The following is a 23530-nucleotide window of genomic DNA, read 5'->3' on the forward strand; positions in this document are numbered from 1 at the left end:
TTGCGAGGCACACTCAGGAGACAAAATCCTGAGGGATTCAGTTTTTCATTTTAAAATACATATATGTTATATATGTAAGTGTAATATGTACATCTAGAATCGATGCAAAAGAATACGTGGAATACATGAAGCTACGGAACGTGATGAAATGGCTCCCCAGGAACACCCCATCGCACTTAAGGACTGGAACGCGCCTGGTGCAGCTGCTCTGGCCTGTGTGTTCTGCCTTATCCCACCTTTCTGCCCCCGCCCCACCCACGTAACCTCTTTCCTGAGTCTTCGACCTTGCCCTTGCTTTTAAGAAGTTTTTTCAATCGCTTCTTTTCATCTCTGATACATTGTTTTGTTTTGATTATTTTAAACTTTATAAAAATGGTGCTATAGTCTGGATGTTTGCATCCAAAATGTTTGGTTGCCAAAATTCATATGCTGAAATCCTAACCCCACAGAAAGAGAAATACCACATGTTCTCACTTATTGGTGGGAGCTAAAAATAAATAAATAAATTCACACACACCCACACACACACACCCACACACACACACACACACACACACACACACAAAAACAGGGGGGGGGGGAGAAGACATAACAACTACAGTTCCTTGAAGTTGATAGACAAGCAAACAGAAAGGACATTGTTGGGGGGGAGGGGGGAGAGGGAGGAGGGAGGGAGACTTTAGTAAGGGGCAACAATAATCAATCACATTGTATATCGACAAAATAAAAAAAAATTTTTTTTAAAAGAGCTCAATATATTCTACCGTAAAAAAAAAAAAAAAAACAAAGTGATGGCATTAGGAGGCAGAGCCTTTGGGAGGTGATTAGGTCATGGGGTGAAGGCCTCATGAGTGGCATTACTGTCCATATACAGGAGGCCAGGGAGAATCAGCCAGCACCTTCCCCCACGTGAGGATACAACCATTGCCATCTACAAACCAGAAAGTGGGCCCTCACCAGACGCAATTGCAGGTGCTTTGATCTTGGACTTCCCAGACTCCAGAACTATGAGAAATAAATTTCTTTTATTTATAAGCTACCTAGTTTATGATATTTTATTATAGCAGCCTGAACAATCTAAGACAACTGGTATCATGCTGTATGTTCTCTTCTGCAACTTTTTTCTTTCAAAGTTGTTTCTATAATACATACACATTGCTGTGTAGACCTGTAATTCATTTTCACTGTTGTGAAATAGTTCATATGTGAATATACTACAATTTACTGATCCGGTGATAAAACCACTTGGTTGTTTTTTGTTTTGTTGTGTTTTGTTTTCCCGTTTGGGGTAGGACACAACCAAAAAGAACCCAAATTGTGACCTGGTGTATGTATGCAAGAGATTCCATGGGATTTAATACCTAGGGGGGGTATGCAAATGTTCAACTTTACAATGAAACTCTAGAACATTTTCCCAATTGGTGATACAAATTTCACTTCTACCAGCAATGCATAAGAATTCTTACTGACTTGCATTTTCACCAACACTTAGTACTGTCACATTCTTAACTGCTTCAGGTAGGTGAATATGAAATAGTATTTCACTGAAGTTTGAATTGCATTTCCCTGATCACTAATAAAGTTGAGACCTTTGCATATATTTATCAGCCATTTAGATTTTCTCTTTTAAAAAGTGCCTGTTCATGTCTTTTGCCCATTTTTCTCTGGAATTCTTTTCTTATTGATTTGTAGCAGTTCTTTGTACATCCTTGATACTCATCTTTAGTCAATTATACTTGTTTACAAAATTTTCTTCCAGATCATAACTTGTCTTTTCAAGTAATTTTCTTCATGATGTCTTCTGATGAAAAGAAGGTATTAACTTTATTGAAGCAGAATTAATAAATCATTTCTTAATGGCCAGCTGTCTTTTCATGATGTCCTCCCTTGCCCTGAAATTAAAGAATATATATATATTTTACCTTTTTAAATGTTTTTAAAATTTGCCTTTTTCATTTAATCTATTTGGAACTGATTTTTGTGTATGTGGGAGGCAGGAATCCAATTTCATTTTTTCATATGCATAGTTATTTATCTCAGCATCACTTATTGATAGTTTCTCCTTTTCCAGTGATAAACAAGGTCACCTCTGTCCTGTATCAGGCTTTCATGAATGAGCAGTAATATCGTCAACTCTATTCTGTTCCACTGGTAAATGTGTCTGTCTTTGTACTATTATCATGTGATCTAATTACTACATCTTTATGATAAATCTTGATGTATGGATATCTGGAGATTCCTCCCTCCTTATTATTCCTCAGGAGCTTCCTAACTATCTTGGGCTTTTGCTCTTCAATATAAATTTCAGAATTTGCTCATCAAGTTGCTTAAAATACTCTGTTGGCATTTTGATTGGAATTACATTGAATCAATAAATTAGCTTGCAATTTTGACATCTGTCTTAGTCCATTTTCTGCCATACCTGAAACTGGGTAATTGATAAAGAAATGAAATTTATTTCTTACAGTTCTGGAGTCTGGGAAGCCCAAGGCCAAGAGGCCACATCTGGTGAGGGCCTTCTTGCTGGTGGAGACTCTTCTGCAGAGTCCTGAGGTGGCACAGGGTATCACATGGTGAAGGGGGCTGAATGTGCTAAGGTGCTAGCTCAGGTCTCTTTTCCTCTTCTTATAAAGCCACCAATTCTGCTCCCATGATAACCCATTAATCCATCAATCCATTAATCTACAAATGGAATAATTTACGAGGGCAGAGCCATCATGATCCATTCATGACAGCACCACCTCGTAAAGGCACCACCTTTCAATATTGGCACACAGGAGAATAAGTTTCAACATGAGTTTTGGGGGGGACATTTAAACAATAGCATTCTGTCCTTGACCCCCCAAAACTCATGTCCTTTTCACATACAAATACTCATTCTATCTCCATAGCCCCAAAGTCTTAACTCATTCTAGCACCACCTCAATAGCCCAAAGTCTCATCTGTGAAATCAAGACAAGATATCTACTTCCAAGATACGATGGTGGGACAGGTACAAGGTACACATTCCCTTTCCAAAAGGGAGAAATAGGCCAAAAGGAGGGGGTAATAGGCCCTAAGCAGGTGTACAGCCCAGCAGGGCAGACATTAAATCTTAAAGCTGGAGAATAATCTCCCTTGATTCCATGTCTGACATCCTCTGTACACTGGTGTGAGTGCTGGACCCCCTCAGGCAGCCCCGCCTTCATGGCTTTCCTTGGCTCAGCCCACACCTCAGCTTTCCCAGGCTGGCATTTCATGCTGGAAGCTCTACAGTCCTGGGGTCTTGGTGGTGGTCCCACTCCTGCAGCTCCATAGGCATTGCCCTAGTAGGGGCTCTCTGCAGTGGCTCCACCCCTGTGACAAGTTCTGCTTGGACTGGCAAGCTGTTCAATATATACTTTGAAATATAGGTGGAATCTGCCATGCTTTTGTATCTGTTGTATTCTGTGGGCCTACAGAATTAATACCACATGGACACCTTCAAGGTTTATGTCTGTGCCCCCTGGAGCAATAGGTCAAGCTGCACGTGGGGCTGCTTCAGCCACAGCTGGGGCTGCCAAGAAATACTCCACTGGAATGCAGGGAGCAGAGACCTGAGGTGGCCCTCGGCATTGACCCCATGGAGGACACCCTGAGCCTATCGTCAAAAATCATTCTGCCCTTCTGTGCTCTGGGCCTGTGATGGGAGAAGCAGCCTCAAAGATCTTTGAAATACTTTCAGAGTCTTTCTCCATTCTCTTGATGATCCCTTTTCTGTGTATTTACGTCTTTAGCAAAAGGTCACTGGGCCATACCCTTGGCTTCTTCTTCCAAACACAGTTTTTTACTCTTTACATGGCCAGACTGAGAGTTTTACAAACCTTTCTGCTTTGTTTCCCTTTTGATTGTAAATTGTGTCTTTAAGTTATTCTTATCCTTTCACAGCTTAGCATAGGTGGTTAAAAGTAGCTGTGCAGCAGTTGGAATGCTTCGCTGCTTAGATATTTCTTCCACCAAATATTCTAATTTATTGCTCTTAAGTTCTACATTCCATAAAGCATTCAGGCATGGACACAGTACAGACCAGTTGTTTGCCAGTGTGTAACAAGGATGACCTTTATTTCAGTTTTCAATATCTTGTTCCTCAGTTCTATCTAAAACCTCATCAAAATGGCCTTTTTCTGTCCGTATTTCTATCAGCATTCTGGTCATGACCACTTATCCAAACCTTCCCTGGCCTTCTTGTCTTCTAGGCCCTCACCAGAATCTGGGCTTTTTCTAGCCTGCTCCTCCAAATTTTTCCAGCCTGTATCCATTGCCCAGTTTCAAAGCCGCTTCCATATTTTCAGATATTCATCATAAGCAACATTCCCACTTCTCTACCAATTCTCTGTTTCAGTTCATTTTCTGTTGCTCATAACAGAATACCCGAAACTGAGTAATTTATAAATTTTTAAAAAATTATTTCTTACAGTTCTGAGTCTGGGAGATCCAAGGTTGAGGAGCCACATATGGGGAGGGTCTTCTTGCTGGTGGGGAACTCGGCAAATTCCCAAGGTAGTGCAGGGTATCACATGGGGAGGGGGCTGAGTGTGCTAATGTGCTAGCTCAGGTCTCTCTTCCTCTTCTTATAAAGCCACAGTTCCACTCCTATGATAATCCATTAATCCATTAGTTCATGAATGGATTAATTCATTCCTCAGGCCAGAGTCATCATGATCCAATCACCTCTTAAAGGCACCACCTCTCAACACTGCCACACTGAAGATTAAGTTTTAACCTAAGTTTTAGAGGGGGCATTCAAACCATAGCAACATCTTTACAAAACTGAGTCTTCTAACCCACTATGTATTTTATCTCTGTTTTTGTTAAGTCTTCTTTAACATCTTTCAATGAAGTTTTATAAGATTCTTCAAAAAGATCTAATCATAGGTATGTTACATTTTTCCATCTACTCCTTTGGAAGTTTACACTCTGTTCTTTTACTTATTGCCTTTGAAATTTTAACATGTATGCTTAAAGGCTAAAATTAATATTCTAAACACTGGTCTGAAACAATGCAAGAAAACCAGAACACTTTTACTCCCATTTTCTCCTCCTGTGCTATTTTAGTTCCGCTCTTTTTCTAATCCTGAATTCACATCATTATTATAATTATTACCATGATTATATTATGCAGACATACGTTTAGATTTACCTACGTGTTTGCCACCACCATTCCTCATCATTCCTTCTTGCATCACAGACCTTCCCTCTGAAGTCACCTTTTTTCTTCCTAAGATACAGATAGCCCTTGAAGATCCTGTAGTGCAGGTCTGTTGGTGATTAGCTCCTGGCTCTCACAGCACCCAGATGAGGACCTCAGAGCTCCCTGTGGCGTGACGAGGAGGAGCTGAGGTGGAGAAGCACAAGCCACAGGGCTGGCCAGGCAGTGAGATGGGGCTGGAGGGTGGGAGGAGAAAGGAATCCTACTTCTAGAAAGGTCCAAAGGGAGACCCAGGTGCCTCTCCGAGAATGCTGAAATAAAACAACCTTGTCTGCACACTATCTCTACAGAGACCACATAAGCAAAGGCTCCAGCTCTAGGATGAAAACTGCACAGAATTAGAGGGAATCCCCAGACTGCCCTGTGGCTTGCCAGGATCTGTCAACTCTGTTCCTGCCCCCTGGCCCCAACTGCAGAGGAGGTCGTCATTAAAGAGGAGAGAGGAAGACAAGGCGTCCTTTAGGTGAACAGTCCTTCCTGCCTCCCCTCCCAGGGTACTGCAGTGGGAGGGAGGGTGCCCAAGGGAGCAAACTGTGCTCCCCCCACTTTCAGACTCAAGCCATGCATCTCACCTGACGTGAATAGGACTTGAGATCAAAAGGTTTTCATTAGTTGAGTTGTGAGTTTTGTTTTGATTTTTCACTTTTTATTATAGAAATGTTCACCACCATATAAAAGTAGAGAAAACAGAATAATGGATCCCATTTACCTTCACCCAGCTTCTGCAGTTATCAGTATGTGGTCAGTCTTGTTTTATCTACATCCTCTGTTAAAAGAAAAACTTTAGACAAATTAAATTTAACAGAGTTTAATTGAGAAAGGAATGATTTGCAAATTAGGCAGCTTGCCAGAATCAGAATATGTTCAGAGCAACTCCCAGGCTGCCACATGGTCAGCTAAGATTTACAAACATAAAGGGAAAGGGATGTTAGGAAATTGGAGTGAGTTACAGAAACAGGTGGATTGGTTACAGCTGGGTGTTTGTCTTGTTTGAACATGGTTTGAATAGTTGGCTCCTGGTAATTGTCTGAGACTCCGCTGCTTGTTACAAGAATAAGGTTATAGTCTGTTTGCACATCAGGTTAGTTTACAGTTCACTATGTCTAAAAAACTTTAACCAAATTTAATTTAGCAACCCCCTCCCCACCCCCCGCCTTTTGGTCAACATCTCAATTTTGAGAGATTGACCAAAACTTTAGGCACTGACATCACTCTCTGTTACCATTGAAAATGGATTTATTTGTTCTCAAGTCTCACTGGGAAATAGAAGAACAGTAGGTTTTAAAAGGTAGGATCAAGGAAAGAACAACAAAAAGAAAAACCAAAAACCTAATTCGCATCAGGTTACTTTTTCATAAAAATTAGAGCAGAGGGGACTTCCTTCTTATGCTGGAATCTGTTTTCAGTAGAAAAAAAAAAACTGGTCTGTTTTGAGCTATATCTGCTTTCTTAAAGTTACAGTTTGATTATGTGGCACTTAATATGAGTGACTGCATTTGGTTTGGTGTGATCTTTTGGGGACTAGCGCAGGAACTCAGTACAAAACAATGGCCTCCCATAATTTTTGTTTAACACCCCAACCACTTTCTCTACACTCAGATTACTTTGAAGCACATGCCAGATTTCATCTGCAAATATTTCAGTACATATCTCTAAAAGATAAAGAATCTTTTAAAAAGAAAGATGACAATACCATTAGCACCTTTAAAAACATTTTAGCAGTTCCATGTTATCAGATCAACTGAAATTCACATTTCTCTGATTTTTACACTTTTTTTGTTTGTTTGTTTGAACCAAAATCCAAGTAAAGTTCATAAATTGTAACTGGTTGACATGTCTCAAATTTCTTTTAGTTAAAATACAGTCTGGAAACTGCAGCCCACAAAGAATTAAATCCTGCCTAATGCCTGTTTTTGTATGACCCTCAAGCTAAGATTGGTTTTATACGGTTAAAAGGATAAAAAATAAATAAAAGAATAATTCTTTGTCATGTGAAAAGCCTATGAAATTCAACTTTCAGTGTCCATAAATAAAGTCTTATTTGAACATAGCCACACGTTTAATTTACATATCGTCTGTGACAACTTCTACAAGGGCCACGTTGAGTATTTGCCGCAGAGATGAGATGGCCTTCAAAGCCTGAAATATTTACTGTCTGGCTCTTCACACAAGAAAGTTTACCAACCTCTAACCTCTAGGTTTCTCCTCCACCTTGTTTTTCCTTGTAATTTTTTAATTGAAGAGACTGGATCATTTGTCCTGTAAAGTCTCCCATGGTCTGTATTTTGCTGCTGTTTTTCAACACTGTCATTTCCCCCCTATATTCTCTACAAACTGGTAGTTAAATCTAGAGACTCAAATTCAGGTTAGTTTTTTTGTTTTGTTTTTTCTTTTAGGATTTTACTAATGACAATGTGCTCTTCGGTCAGGAGGCCCATATGTCTGCTTCTCTTTCTTTTCATGATGTCAGCAACCTCTGATGACCAGTGCTAACCTGGATTGAGTTCCAGGAACCAGCAGTGACTGGAAGGTTATGGGATCCAACTGAGATATGATGGGGTCTGCAACCTAGCAGGGAAGAGACATTCAACAGATATGATCAAGAGTAGTGGTTAGAAAGAAAATCAAGCTGCTGCAGGCTCTGAGTTGAGATTCCCCAATAACCCTACGATCCATATTGGGGTGTGGGGGGCATTAATAGGACATATATCAAAGTAATGAGAAGTAGTACATTAGCCTAGTGGGGTCATGGGGGAGGCTTGTTCTTCTCCCTGTTTTACAGTATGTGTCAAAACAGTTCTACTGTGGGAACGCAAGGGCCTGTTTAGTACAGGGAGTGCACAAAGGGCAAAAGCCTTCCCTGCACAGAATCGAAACATCACGTGCTGAAAACAGCACACGCTGGAAACAGTGAAGACGTTCTGATTCATTAGTAGGGAACACTGGAATCATCTTCTGTCCTGTTCACACACTGCTTTCTGTACTTCTTTTGATACTGTACTCAGCTTGTTAATGGCCAAGGTCTTGATACCACAATGAAAGGTGAGACAAGCCTGAGCTCGGGGCTGCACTGACTCTCTCCTTTCCCGTGGGAGTTGGCTTGGGGTAGTTTAGTCCCTCTGGGGCTCTCACTGCTTTCAAGTACTTGGGCTTTGAGTAATCCTTGCATCTCCGTCACTGAGAGGATCGTGACATTCTATCTCTTTGGAAAAGAGGTAAGTAAAAAGCGAGGGCTTTGTCTTCTGGTTCTCCTAAGTGTACGCCTTCCCTCTCCAGTTTGACTGGAAGCTGCTCAGGAGCAGTGTTGGTTTTTGCTCCTTTGAACCACCGCTTATGAAAAATGGCTGTGGCTCCTAAAACCCCCTTGTGGGGGCACGGAAGCACCAAGATAAAGTAAAACAGTCTTCTCAAGAATGTGTTGACATGATTTCAGGCAACAGCGCCTTCATTCCTTCAACAAATGCTGATTGAACATTCCCCGTGTCCAAGCTCCAGCCGGACTGATTCCTGTACTCACCCCATCTGCCCCCAAAGTGGTCTTGACTGGAATTAGCAGCTTGTCAACCCCCTGGATCATACCCACAGCTCCCCTATTTTTTGTTAATGCCACCAGAACCTTCCCAGCCTTCGGGTTCGAGGTGTTAGAGTCACTTTTGTTTTTTCTCTTGGCTCCCTTATCCATCAAGTTCTGTCAATTCTTCTTGCCTAGTATTTTCCCTAATTATCCCACCTTCTGTTCAAGGATGATGTAAAACCAGCCTGAGGAGAGGGAGAATCCATGGGGAGTTTCCAGTGACCTAGAAGGCAATCAGATAGAAGAGAGAGGTAGAGATGTAGACCAAAGTGGGTTACTATATGCATTAGTCCCTCCAAGGCCCAGAGAGTTCCACCCATGCAGGAGAAGGGATTGTGAAAGAGGCTGCTGGACTGAAGAACGGAGGGGAGTGGGGCACTGCAAGAGCCTTGACCACGGATTATGTTTCCCTGGCCATTAACTGGTAAAAGTGCCCCGGTTATAATCTGTGGCTCAGTAGAAGAGCATGGAACTAGTCTGACTGGGCCACAGGAGAAGACAGAAGGCAAGAGCTGTAAACCTTCACTGGTTGCATACATTCCTTCTGTAAATACGGTTTGAGCTGTGTCAGGCACTTTGCTTGGTACTGAGGGTACAAGAATAAATCTGCCCTCGTAAATCTTATAGTTGGGGAGTAGGGAGAACAGGGAGACAGCATTAAACAGTTTTTCAAATAAACAATGATGAGTGACAGCAAGGGCTCTAAGAGGAAAGCACAGAGTGTAGGGAACCGGGGTGATGGTGGGGGGAGGGGTGCCAGTTTCAGGACAGGGGGCAGATGTCCCCTGCCAGTGTCAGGGTTACTCTGGGCCAAGGGGGTCATCAGCCCTTTCCTGGTCCCCTCATGCAAGTTCTCCCTCACTCTAGCTCAGGAAGAGGAATTTGCCCTCCCCCCACACACAGACTCTAAGGCCCTCTCTTATTCTGGAGCAGGGCTAAGTTCTGTGTTTTAATCACGATCCGGTCCCTCCCAGCTGTCAAAATCAGGGTCAACTGAAAAGAGAAAGGAAAAGTGCCAACCTCCCTCCTCTGCCACCTCCTCCACTGTTGGCCTCAGCAGCCCCACCCCCGACAGTGGCAATAGCTTTGGGGTTTCAGGAAGGGAGCAGTTAGAGCTGCTCCTGTGTTATGGGCTCAGCTGAGTCCCTCCAAAAAGCCTGTTGAAGTCCTAGTCCCCAGTACTTTAGAATGTGACTTTATTTGGAGACAGGGACTTTAAAGAGGTAGTCAAGGTAAAATAAGGCTATATGGATGGGCCCTAAGCCAATATGACTGGTGTCCTTATAAGAAGAGAATAGGACACAGGCACAGAGGGGGAGGGGGGCCATATGAGGACATAGCAAGAGGGTGCTGTCTGCAAGCCAAGGAGAGAGGCCTCAGAAGAAACCAAACCTGCCGACACCTTGATCTTGGACTTCTGGCCTGTAGGACAGAGAAGAAATAGATTTCTTTTGTTTAAGTCACCCAGTTCTGTGGTATTTTGTTATGGCAGCCTAAGCAAACTAATACATCCTCCCTCCTCGTTTCACAGTGGAAGAAACTGTGGCTGGATGGGGGAAGGGCACCACTGGCCTCAGGCCACAGGATCTGCTGATGGGCTGGGACCAGGACTCACATGTGATTCCAGTGCAAGGCTTCATGTCCCCCTCAACTGGTCTCTTCACCTTTGTTTCTCCTCCAAGGTATGTAGAGATTGTCTTCCTAACTACACCTCTGATCAAATTTCCTCACACAGCTCCTTCAACAACCCAGCTCCACCAACCCAGCAAGATCTGAACAAACTCCTTGGCTAGGGACCCAAAGCCCTTTCAGTTATGACCTAAGTCAGCGCTTCTCAAACACAAACGTGCATCACAGCCACCTGGCAGGCATGTTGTCATGTACATCCCTGGGCCCCCCCCCACAGTGTGTTCCTCAGTAGGTCTGGGGTGGAGCCCCCAAATTTGCAGTTCTAACAAGTTTCCAGGTAATGCTGACCTTCGAACCGCAGCTTGAGTAGCACTGAGACCTCATCCCAGGACCCTGCATGCACTCTCCCCTCCATTCAAGGAGCTGCTAACCCTTCCCTCAGCACCCAATGCACTTGACCCTTTGCCGGGCCTGGTCCTGCCGGGAATCCCTGCTGCCAAGTCTGACTCTAAGGTCAGACCCTGGGACCTCCCAACTCAGAATGAAGTTGAGAGGTTGTGCTACTTTTTAAAGGGAAAGCCTATTGGAATTTGAACCAGAACTGGAAGGACTCTAGTAAAACACGGATGTCGAGGACCACCCTCAGATGCTGAAGGACATGCTGCAAGACATGCTGCCGTGGGCGCCCTCTCAACATACAGATGAGCAGAGAGAGGCCCAGAGAGGAGAGGTGACTTGTCCAAGGGCACACAGCACGCTAGAGCAGAGAAGCTCCTTCCGTGCAGCTGTGTGCCCCCCACTGCACCACGCCACCCTCTCTCAGCCTAAGGGGGCCTCTTTTCCCTGCCCCTTGTCTCACTCCACTCTCTTGTGACCCCAGCTGGGCCCTGGCACTTCCAGCTGATGCTGAAATGAAGCCTCAAGAGGCTGTAAACTTGGAAAAGGAAGAAGAGTGGGGAAAGGGGTAAGGAAATGAGGGCAGGAGGGAGGGGGATGGGAAGCCACCCAAGGCTTCCAGGAAGCTGGAACCAGCACACGTGTACCTGCCACCCCTTCCTCTGACCCAGGGAGGGCTCACAGGAGCTCCAGAAACCACGAACTCTTGCTAGCCCCAAGGAGCCAGCCTCTGGCTTCCCTCTACAGTGGCCCTGTACTTCAGACCCAGAGGCGCTAGTTAGTTGGTGGGTTAGTGCCAGCTTCTCACCCCTGGACACAGAGTTTCTGCTGACAGCCCAGTCCAGCCAGGGCTGCCAGCTCTGCTGGGCCACTGGGGCTGGGCTGGGGCCTGGGAGGTGGACCTCTCCCTCCCAGACCTGCCTTCCTAGGCCTGCTGCAAGCGGCATTAGGACCCTGCCGTGCGCAGGCGAGACTAACAGCTGGGAAAGCTGCCCTAGACATTTAGGAACCTGGCTGCAGAAGGTGAGTCTTTCCAGTGGGGGCAGGGCTCCTGAAATCAGGATCTGCAGCCCGAGTTGGAGTTGTCTCAGCCCCCCATGTCACCTGAAGAAAAACTAGACCCGATTCCTGACAGCTTCATCCTGCAGCCCCCAGTCTTCCACCCGGTGAGCAGCCGCTCTAATCTGGAACCTTTCGGGTCTCAGGACTCCTCACTTCCACCTGGACCCAGACTCCCACGTGGTGGGTTGGAAAAGACCTCAGTCTTGGGTCCTGCCTCCCCTAGCACCTGTTCTGGGTTCTGGAAGGCCCTCCTGAGTTTAGCAAAGTGGCTGACCTGCTAATCCCCATGTGGTGTGAATGACTGCTGGGCTGCCAGGGTCCTTGCATTCTAAAAGTAAAGCCTGGAGAGGCAGAGCAGTGCCCATACTGTGATGAGAGGCTGGGAGGATGGGGGGAGTAGATAGGATCATTGAGGGAGACGCTGATCACCTGGCAAGGGCAGTCTCACTTGCAGCCTAGAAGGCAGGGTCAGGTTCGAACCTCCAACTCAGGCATGGGGTCGGGAGTTTCTCTCTTCCTCCTCCTGCTCAATGCCCAGGAGATTTTCTGAAGCCTGGCAATGTTTTGCAGAAGGCTGAACTCCCAGCAGATCCCGCCAACTAATGAGCACTAATTATCAGTTTCTCTTAATTGGCCTCCCCTCCCATGAGAGCTGCATCAACTCAGTTAATTACAGGACCAGCAGGAGCCTGGGAAGTGGAAGCAACTGAACTGCTGACCTGGATAAGCAGCTAAGCAGCTAAGCTGGGGCACTCTGGGCTCTGACACGTGGGATCCCGGGCCTCCCGTACCTGCTCAGTTTCCCGAGCAATGGGGTGAAGAAGCTGCCCAGGTTACAACGGCTCCTTGCTTTGCAGTCTGGGAACCCCACCAGGTGGGACTTGGCACTTTCTAGGTAGTTTGGGCTTCTGAAGGCTGCTGGGAGCTGGAGAGCCAATCATAGGAAGGTCAGTCTTGTGATGCTGCCCAATGTATACCTGCTGTACTGTGCAGACTTGTTACACAAACATCTATGCAGAGCCCCCGCTGTGCCAGGCCGGGCCATGAGCCAACAGAAGGGAAAGACAAGGCTTCAGCTTGGAGGGACTTGTAGCCTCCCAGGGAAAACAGTCAGCGCCTCTGAGCCAGCGGCCGGGAACCACGCTAGCCATGTGAGCGGAGTGCTCTGGGAGCTCAGGAGAGGGAAGGAATAATTCAGGCACCAAGTGGACGATGCCTGGGGAAGCCATCAGGGTGGAGGGAGAGCAGAGCAACAGCCCCAGAAAAGGTGCAGAGTTGTAAAAGTGCGTGGTGTGTTTTAGGAAGGCCGGGCAGCCTCCCTATGGGAAAAGATGAGCCTGGGAAGGGAGCCAGGCCACTGTTAGGTATCTCTCCAGGAAACCGTATCAGGGTCAGCTTTCAGTTCCCAACTTGTCCATTCTTCTTGCCTCCCAGTTCCCAGACTCTGGCCAGCAGGGTCTGGCCATTAAACAGCCCTCAGGAAATCTCAATACCATGCTTCTGGGGGCCAGGTGGCATCCAGTGAATGGCAAGAGATGTCCCCTCTGGGGACACAGCAGCCTATTGTGCCCTACCAGCTGGGGAGAGGGGCTGGCTGGCACTCCAAGGGGACAGTGGAGCTGAATGTGGCTTCCCCGGTGCAATGTGGCTTTGAAGGTCCAGGAAAGGGGAGCAGTTGGAAGAGAATATTTCAGAGAAAGCTGATTTTTGCCGCTAAGGACATCTTCTGTTTGAGAGTCGCGTTTTCTTGTTGTTCTTCTCTCCCCACTGCCCTGATTTAAGGGTCCCTGGGCTCTTTCTCCAGCCCTGCATGGATGGGTTTCTCTCCTTGTTCAGGTGGTTCCTTATGTCACGACAATTTTCGGCGGCCTGCACGCAGGCAAGATGGTCATGCTGCAGGGCATGGTCCCTCTAGCTGCACGCAGGTAAGGGGGTGGCCTGTGGGGGTGCTGAGCTCAGCCCCAGAGGCATCGAGCTGGGGGGGTCCTCTCTGCCTTTGGGGTCTCCTCTGTCTTTAGGGTCTCTGTGGGTCCCTGACCAGAATCGCACTCCGAGAGGCTCACCTCCCACCAGGTTTCAGGTGGACTTCCAGTGCGGCTGCAGCCTGCGTCCCCAGCCAGATATCGCCATCCACTTCAACCCTCGCTTCCACACCACCCAGCCCCACGTCATCTGCAACACCCTGCACGATGAACACTGGCAAAAGGAGGCCCGGTGGCCTGGCCTGGCCCTGCAGAGAGGGGCCAGCTTCCTCATCCTCTTTCTCTTTGGGGGTGAGGAGGTGAAGGTGAGTGGAAGAGATGGGCATCAGCGGTCTACAACTTGTGTCCTTTCACCCTTCCTTCCCTCGGCCTAATTTCCCATGACAGTGTGTTGAGTGGCATTGAGGGAGGGGGAGGGTCCTGAGAGGACCGAGGAGCTGCTACGCCCAGTTCCATGCTGCCCTGGGACCACATGGTGGCAGCTCTTTGGCCCCTGGCTCCGGAGATGCTGCCACTGCCATAGTCACAGTTGGCACTTAGAGAGCACCTGCTGTATGCCGGGCACTGTTCTAAGCCCCTTAAATATCTAAGCCCTTTGGATCAGCTCATTGAATCTCACAACAATGCCATGAGGCGGGTACTTCTGGCATCCCCATCTTGTAGATGAGCGGGCAGGGGACAGGGAGAGAGAACTTGACCTCAAGTCTTTGATCTCTGATGGGAACTCCCACCAGAAAGATGGTGGGATCTTCTGACTTCTCCAGGGGACAAGGCAGCTGGTGGGAGGGAGGGACTTGCAGGGTATGGGTTATCACACAGCCTCAGTTTCCTCACCTGTAGACAGGGACGATGATGGTGCTCCAGGTCTGCTGAGAGGGCAAAGTAGGGGTCATGGGGAAGTGCTTTGTCAAGGGCAGAGAGGGACATTGAAGGTGCCTTTGTCCCAAGATCAGCTCTGCAACGTTGAGAAGGTTACTCGAGCTCCTCATGTCCTGGGCACCTCATCTGTAAAATGTACCTGCCCCGTAGAGTTGGTGTAAAGGTAAATGAGGAAAAATCCAGTTGGAAGTGCTTACAATGCCAGGGACATTGTTATGAGCTCAGTGAACCCTGGCTGCTGTAAAGCCAGCCTCTGTCTGTCTCCAGGTGAGTGTGAATGGACAACACTTTTTCCACTACCGCTACCGGCTCCCACTGGCTCGTGTGGACACCCTCGGCATATTTGGTGACATCATGGTGAAAGCTGTCTGATTCTTGAACATCAACGTATGTGACCCCTTCCCCAGCCCAAATCAAGATACAGAGAAGGCCCTGCCCATGAGTTACAGCCAAGGGGGAGGGAATCCACAGAGCCAGCAGATGTGCATGGGGTGAGGGGAAGAGAAGGTGACAGCAGAAAGGGGGCCCAAGAGCCATGGGCAGGAGTCTGCACTGGGTGTGGGGTCTGGTTAACTGAGGAGCAGTGGCCAGGAGGTGGATGACTTGGCACATTGGAGCCACACAGGCTGCGGCTGGCTGTAGCATTCCCACCTGATGAGCTTATTAAAAATACGGATTTCTGGGACCCGCCACAGAGATTCTAGTTGAGTAAGTCTGAGGTGGGGCCTGGGAATTTTGAACATACTTCAAAATGCCAGGTTTAGGAACCACTGGTGAGCCATATGGGAAGCATGAGGGGCTATAATAAAGGCCAAAGCCAGCCTCTGCCTTCCCCCCAGCCACAGGCAGGAGAGGTGAAAGCCCAGTAAATGGCTTCCGGGGCTTGCAATGGTCCTGAGTGCTTCTGGTTCTTTTTTATCTTTCTGAACAGCCATTTGTGGAGGGCCGCCGAGAGTATCCAGTTGGACACGTGAGTCTCTTGAGGACAAGGTTGGAGCAGCCACACTAGCTGAGCCTCTGTTCCCCTCCTCCCCCAGCACGTCCTGACCTCACTGGGCTGCCCATTGCACAAGGCCCAGCTGCCCCCTCCTTCACTGCTGTGGCTGTCATGGGTGTGGCTTCAGTCCCTGGACAGTCTGGATTGGCCCCCCGAGCCCACCTCCAGGGCCAGAATGGGGAGATGGATGGGGTGGGCTGGCTGCGGGAGGGGGCAGGGGCCCCACATTCCTATTGGGAGATTCCCATCAGTTGGAGCCTTCAGTTCTCAGAGCAGCCCCAGGAGCTAGCTGGGGTTAGCCTCACAGGGCAGCAGGGGAGACGAGGCCCCTGTACTTGTCCAAGGCCACATGGTAGGTGCATGACAGATCCACCGCCCAGTTCTTCCACATTATTCCAGAGCTGGTGAACCGCTGAATTCAAGAGGACCCCACTGGGCTCTGGCCCTCACATGCTGCTGTGAGACAGACAAACCCCAAATGTCTCCAATTTGTAAGAACTGGAACAAGAGGTTCCCTTTCACTGAGCAAACACCATATGGCCTCATGTTCCCTCTTTCTTTCCTGACAGCCTTTCCTGCTAAAGAGCCCCCAGCTGGTGAGTGAACTCTGTCTCTCCTGAAGGTGGAGACCCTTGTCTGCTCCTTCAGGACTGGGAGGGCAGCCAGGGCGGGAGGCTAAGGAGCTCCACGTGGTGGGAAAGGCCCTCAGCCTCAGGTTTCCCCTTTCGTCGCAGAAAGCTGCCAGCCGTGGGTGGGCTGGGCAGCTTCAGTCTGAAGCTCCAGCTTCATTTGACTTTTTCTTCATGTATTCTGCAGTTAGTTCATACTTGCCTGTGCCAGGCTCAGTGCCTGGCTCTCAGATAGAAGGACAAGCCAGTCCCAGCCCCCCAGTTGCTCACAGGTGGGGAGACAGACCACTCAATAGCCACCACAGTTCAGGGGGCAGCAATGGGAGAAGCACACGGTGCACGGGGCACAAAGGGACACCAAGCTCAGCCAGGGGGGGCCAGAGAAAACTTGCAGCAGGAGCGGGATGCAGGTGCAGTCGATGTTTAATAAATGAGGGGAGCTGAGTCTCCTGGCTGACGGCCTTCTCCAGTTCACCACTTGCTCCTGGAGGCAGGTGGCCCTTCCTGACCCCCACCACCACCCCATGAGTCACCTTTCAGTCATCTCCCCTGTTCCTTCAGGAGGTGCCCTGTTCATGTGCTCTTCCCCAGGGTCTCTGGCCCGGGCAGGTCATCATAGTACGGGGGCTGATCTTGCAAGAGCCAAAGGAGTAAGTATCTAGCTTCCAGTTTGGGGTTGAGGGGAGGATGCAACATCTCGGGGCCAGGATACTGCTTTATAAACATCATCTCTTTGAATCTCCCAGCACCACCATTTAATCCCCATCTTACAGAAGAGGAAACAGAAGAGCAGAGTTTATGAAAGTCAGGCTGGGACTGGAACCAGCAGCCCCACTTCTGGGAGCCTCAACCTTCCAGATACATCTAGTCAGACCAACTAGCCTCTCATCATAGGTCTCAGGAAGGGCCCTTTGCAGGTGCAGGCTGAGGCCCAGAGAGAGGATGTGGCCACCACAGTGACACAATGCTTGGTTTAGGAAACAGCCAGACTGCCCCAGAGAGGAGGGCTGGTACTTGGAAGCCAGCACACAGAGGGACTTAATTACTAAGTGGACACTGTCTACCTTCTCCTATAGGGGACACTCACATCCAGACCTGTGGCTCAAATCCAGTTAGACAAGGGCTGGCCAGCCTGCCTGCCTCCCTGCCTTGAGGAAATGCATTGGATTTTATGACTTTTCTGGGCTAGTTTGCATCTGCTTAGGACACTAACTACCTGTGCAAACTTAGGGCAGTTACTCTTCCTGTGTCTCAGTTTCGTATCTTTAAAAAGAAAGCCAGCTTCAGGGGTGGTGCTTAGAATAGTACCTGGCACATAGTAAGTGCTCCACAAATGGGGGTGGTGTTAGAATGATCTTGGTGGAGGCAGGGGATGGGGGAGTAAGGGCAGCACCCTATGTTCTCCCTGCTTTGTTTTTGTTTTTATTTTTTAAGTCCTGACCTCACTAACCCCTTGCCCTGCAAGCTCCTGATCATGCCTGTGAATCAGGGCCAGCATAAAGCACAACACAGGGCAGCAGGGGCCTCCAAGGCTAGGCACAACTGCGTTGGATTCCTGGTTTTTCCTCTTGTTAACTGTGAGATCTTGAACAAGTCACTACACCCTTCTGAATCTGAGTTTCCCTATCAGAAAAAGAAGAAAGTGAATCCCAACTGGATAGGGAAAATGGAAAGATGCTTAGTGATAGAGAGAATACCTCCTTTCCCTAAAATTGGGAGGCATGAGACCAGGTTTATGTCCTAGCTCAAAGTCACAAGGTTATTAGCAACGTAGTTAGTGACACAGCAAGTAACTTGTCTTTTTCAAGGGCCATGAATGTATGTGTTCTCAGAGGCCAGAAAGTTCCCATAAATAGTAGGCACCAGGCTGGGAAAGTAGTAGAGTGAAAAGAATATTTCCATAGACCCTGCCTGTCAGATCTTCTGGTTATTTTTAAAGAGAACCTGGAAGCCATCTTTTAAATAAACTCTCTCAATTTTTGAATATTGCATAATGGGAGAATACTGTGGACTGGGCAGAACATTCCTATAGGCCAGTTCAGCTGTGCTCCACCAACAAGACTTGGGGCAGTGCCTGACACTTAGCAAACCTGCAGTGAATGCTGCTGCTGCTGCTGCTGCTGCTGTTTTCTGAAAGCAACTGATGACTTGAATAGGACAGAAGGAGTGAAAGTTGGAGAGCACGGGATTCATCTGCTGTGAAAATCTATCCCGCCTTCTCCACCTCAACTCTCTTCCGCTCTGCACTGAGTAGAGACTATGGCTCCAACCTCAAAGGGCTTCAGCAGAGCTCCACTAGGCATCTAGAGGAAGTCCATGGTCCAGTCTAGGGCTGTGCTGGATGGGGATGAGGTGGGGGGATACTGGGAAGACAAAGCCTTGTCTGGGGTGGGGGGATGGGGTAAGGGGATTGGAGCTGGGCCTGACCAGCTGCTGACCATGATAGGCTGGAGAGGCTGCATGCAGTCCACTGCAGGGTCCCCCCCTTCCAGGCTTCCACCCAGCATTGAGCCCTTGCCATCTCCTTCCCAAACATGGAAATTTATGGAGCCTCCTCCTGTAATGAACCCACCAAGGCAGGCTTGTCCCTTACTTTGCCCCGACACCTGCATCCTGTGTCTCCTCTTACTCTCAACTGCTTCCTGCTGAGGAGTCAATCAACAGCAGCCTTGGGCGTGGTGTTTCAAAGAGGGTGACAGGAAGCTCCCAAGACATGAACAGAACTGCATGTCCTATCTGAGAGGCAGGTGCCAGGCAGTAGAAAGACCCCTCATATCTGGAGTCATGAATCCTGATTCACATCCCAGCTCAAGGCCCCACAGTAACAGAGCAAGTTGTTTAATTTCTTGTCCTTGTCACTTAAATGAGCTGATAAAACTCAGAGCACAGGATTTGTGAGAGGATTAAGGAAAGGCAAACCTTTGAGTCTGTAAAACACCTACTGTGTGCCAGCATGTGCTATTGTTCACATATATTATTTCCTTTTTTTAAAAAAACACTTATTTGTACATATCTGTGGGGTACAGTGTGTTGTTTCAATACATGCATATACTGCACAGTGATTCGCTTAGAGTACATAGCACAGTTTTGTGCCCATTAGCCGACCACTCTCCCTCCTCCCCACCCCTTGCTGTTTCCTTCATTGCTATCATTTTGTGGCCCTATGAGGTAGACATTGTATTATGTAGTAATATTTTTAAAACAATAGATATTATTTGAGTGCTTATTATGTGCCAGGTGCTGTTCTAACTAAGCACCTTACATGTTTAACTCATTTAATTCCTCTGACGACCCCACAAGGCAGGTACAGTACTATTATTGACCTCACGTTGCAGATGAGGAAACTGAGGCACAGAGATTTTACATATCTTGCCCAAGTTCACAGGACTAGAAAGTAGCACAGCCAGGATTGAACCTGGGCAGCCTTGCTCTAATGACTAAGCATTTGCAAAATATTTAAGACAATGCCTGGCACGGAGTTAGTGCTTAGTAAATGTTTACTACTACTATCATCACAGTTATCCAATTTTGAAGAAGAGAAACTGAGGCTCAGACAGGTAATTTCCCCCTCCTTCACCCCCACCCCCTTGACCCTCCAGTCAGTAGATAGCAACTCAGGGATTCCATCTCAGGCCTGCCCGGGACTCGTGTTCTTGCCACCTCTCTGAGCTGATTGCAGCCAAGTGTCCAGCCCTGAGCCTGTCACAGGCCCTTAATGCTTGTTTCTGGAGGCAGAATGTGCCAAATCTTCCACCTCCATCCCTTGGAGTGAACGAAGGCCTGAGGGCTTTGGAAGCTGGTCCTCTGCTCCCACCTGCTTCCTGCAGTTTCACTCTGAGCCTGAAGGATGAGGCCGCCCGTGTTCCTGTGAGGCTCAGGGCTTCCTTCGCAGACAGAACTCTGGCCTGGATCTCCCCGTGGGGACGGAAGAAGCTAATCTCGGCCCCCTTCCTCTTTCACCCCCAGCGATTCTTTGAAGTGGGTCAGAGCCAAGTGGCCACATCCCTCAGGAGGGGGTGCGGAGCTGAATTCCCATAACGATCTGGGAGAGTATGGGACGAGTGCCAGGGTGGAAGGCAGAGTGGACATCATGAGGCAGAGCCAGACAGCAGAGAGAATGTCCACGTGGAATCCTCCATGCAGATGTCAGGGGTCTCATGCCCAGAAGCTCAGATTTTATTAATGCGGGTGGGGGCCCAAGTATCAGCTACATTAAAAAGCTCCCCTAAAGATTCCAATGTGCAGTCATAGTTAGCAGGAAGCAACCCCAGTTACAGATGGTAAAACTGAGGCCCAGGGCTAAGAAGATCCCTGTGGAAGGCCACAGTGGGCTGGTGACAAGCTAAGCCCTCGTCCAGTTCTTTTCCAGCACTGGTTGCCCTCTGGGTCCAGTCTTTGTGTCCTCTAAGGGGAGGAGGGTCTCACTAAGCACAGCATCAGGCAGGCAAGGGAGAGTCTGTCTGGAAGCACACCACCTGCTCATGCCCTCCTTTCCCAGGTGCTGCTCCTGTGCCAGGAGGGAGGGCTCAAGCTGGCACTCAATGGACAAGGGCTGGGGGCCACCAGCCTGGGCCAGGAGACACTGGAGCGACTGCGGGAGCTCCAGATCGGTGGGAGCATCCAGCTGTACTGTGTCCACTGCTGAGGGCTCACTCCAAGGGACCCCAGCCAGAGAAGAGGAAGGGCAGCCTGTACCCTGGCCCCACGGTATGGCCCTGCTCTCCTCCCCTCAGTAAACTGTCCACGTGTCACCGCTGTGCCAGGCCTGGTTCACTTCTGGGGTAGGTGAGAAGCCTGAGTCTGCAGGGGCTTTGGGCCCCATAGCAGGAGGAAAGCACGAGGGTGTGACAGTGCTTCCAGCTCTGCGCCTCCCTCTGCCAGGAGCAAGGATTCGGCTCCGTCCTCCTCCAGGGTCCAGATTGCACTCACAGAGGCAGGTTCTATAGCCTATCAAAGATACTCAAAAATACAGTGGCTTTAAGGATTTAGACATTTAGTTCATTCTCATTTATCAGTTCTGGAAGAAACGGTCCAGGGCAGCAGGGCAGCCCTGCTCCCCATGGACAGACAGGGCCCGTGCTAGTCATTGTTCCATCCTTCCCAGGGCATCATCACTGTCTGTGTGGCTGAAGCTCAGTTGCCACTTTATCTAGGTTTCAGCCACTGAGAAGGCAAACGGAGTATGTGGGCAAGACCCACCTGATTTCATGAGCCCCAGGCCTGGGATTGATACACACCAGCTGCATTCACCTTCCATCAGCAAGCACTCAGGCACAGAGTCACACTGCAAGGGAGGCTGGAAATGTTCTCCAGCGGGATGGCCATGTGCCCAGCCACAAATTCTGTTGCTATTACTAGTACTAATACTGTGAAAGAGAGGGAGAATGGATTTTGGTGGGCAGCCATAATCTGAGACAGGTAGTTGCTGTTAATATCCACATTTTATAAAGCAAGAAACTGAGGTACAGAGGGGCTAAGTAATTTGCCAAAATCTAAAATGATGGTGCCAGGTTTAGAACCCAGAAATTTTGTCTGCAGAGTGTGTGGCTCTTAACCATTACAGTATAGTTCACACACGCATAGTAGAACTTCCAGATAAAGGTGGGCATGAGAGCTGGGGGCTTGGGAGAAATCAAAGAAACTTGCAAATTTAGAAGTATGAACAAGAAAAAAGAGGGAATACCACCAAGGAAACAGGAAGGTTAAATATAAAATAATAATTTTATTAAATTAGTGAATATTACAAATTAATAATACCGTAATTAGTAAATTATTTTTTAAAACACTGATTCAGGAAATTGAAGAGGACACAAAAAAAATGAAAACACATCCCATGTTCATGAATTGGAAGAACTAATATTATTAAAATAACCATACTACCCAAAGCAATCTACAAGCTCAATGCAATCCCTATCAAAATACCAATGACATTCTTCACAGATATAGAAGAAACAATCCCAAAATCAGTATGGTACCACAAAAGATCCCAAATAGCCAAAGCAATCCTGCTGGAGGCATCACACTACATGACTTCAAAATACACTACAAAGCTATAGTAACTAAAATGGCATGATACTGGTATAAAACAGACACATAGAATTGTGTTCTGGACTAGGACACATAAGAATAGTCTACGAGATATAGATGTTCTTCAAAGCAAAGGAAAATTTATTCCAAAACACTGGTTGGTGGTTTGGCAGTTTCTTATAAACTTTATCATACACTTACCATATAATCCAAAAATCCTACTCCTAATTTACCCAAGCAAAATAAAAATTAATGTCTACACAAAGACCTGTATTTGAATGTTCATAATGACTTTATTATTATAATCAAAAACTGGAACTAACCCAAGTGTCTATCAACTAGTAAACGGATAGACAAACTATAGCACGTCCATATAATGGAACACTACCCAATGAAGAAAGTAGCAAATGACCAATGTGTGCAATAAAACAGATGAATACTAAAACAAAACAAAACAAAAATTATGTTAAGCAAAAGAATCCAGATCCAAAAGGCTACCCACAGTGGATTCTATTTGCAGGACATTCTGGAAAAGGCAAACTATATGGCATCCGAAATCAGATCAGAACTTGTTATCCAAGCAGTTGCTGACACACTTCGTGTCTTTTCCCACCACTACTTCATAGGCTGACATTTCACCACGGCCCTGAGGGCTCACCTGGGATCACAGACAGACACTCCTTAAGGTGCTGTGGTGCTCAGTGGTGAAAGGTTGGAAAAGGAAAGGGAAAAGGAAGAACAGAATCTTCCACTATTGACAATTGGGTGTGATTATCTCTTCCCACTCTTCTCTCACTCTTGTTACATGTTAAATTTAACATAGATGCAATTATTTGACACACAACATTTGTAACCTAAACACTTAAAAGTATATTGGGAGTACATATGTTCCCATAGCAACAAATGTGAAACTATTTCGTAATATGGAATGGCTACCACAGGAGTATTCCACCATATGCAGGCACCTGAATTTATTGACAAATCTCCAATTGCTACGCATTTTGGTTGTTTACTTGTTCTCTTCTATAGACAATGACATTATAAAAATACTCACCTCTTATGATCTTTGGGCATCGGTCTGACTGAGAGAAGTCTTTGAGTACCTACCAGGAAGAAGTAAGGTCGTTC

The 23530-nt window shown here is 47.4% G+C and overlaps 1 protein-coding gene across 1 annotated transcript; it reads left to right on the plus strand.

Moving 5' to 3' along the window:
• Positions 1-11855: 11855 nt before the first annotated feature.
• On the plus strand, positions 11856-21020 carry LGALS12 (galectin 12). Its single transcript, XM_063095495.1, is given in 9 exon segments — positions 11856-11992; positions 13725-13813; positions 13962-14175; positions 15017-15136; positions 15681-15719; positions 16316-16342; positions 16937-17025; positions 20203-20353; positions 20874-21020. Coding segments are annotated over 9 exon segments (945 nt in total). The 5' UTR covers positions 11856-11923.
• Positions 21021-23530: the final 2510 nt, after the last annotated feature.

The sequence above is a fragment of the Cynocephalus volans genome, chromosome 4 (assembly GCF_027409185.1).
Source record: "Cynocephalus volans isolate mCynVol1 chromosome 4, mCynVol1.pri, whole genome shotgun sequence".
NCBI lineage: Eukaryota > Metazoa > Chordata > Mammalia > Dermoptera > Cynocephalidae > Cynocephalus > Cynocephalus volans.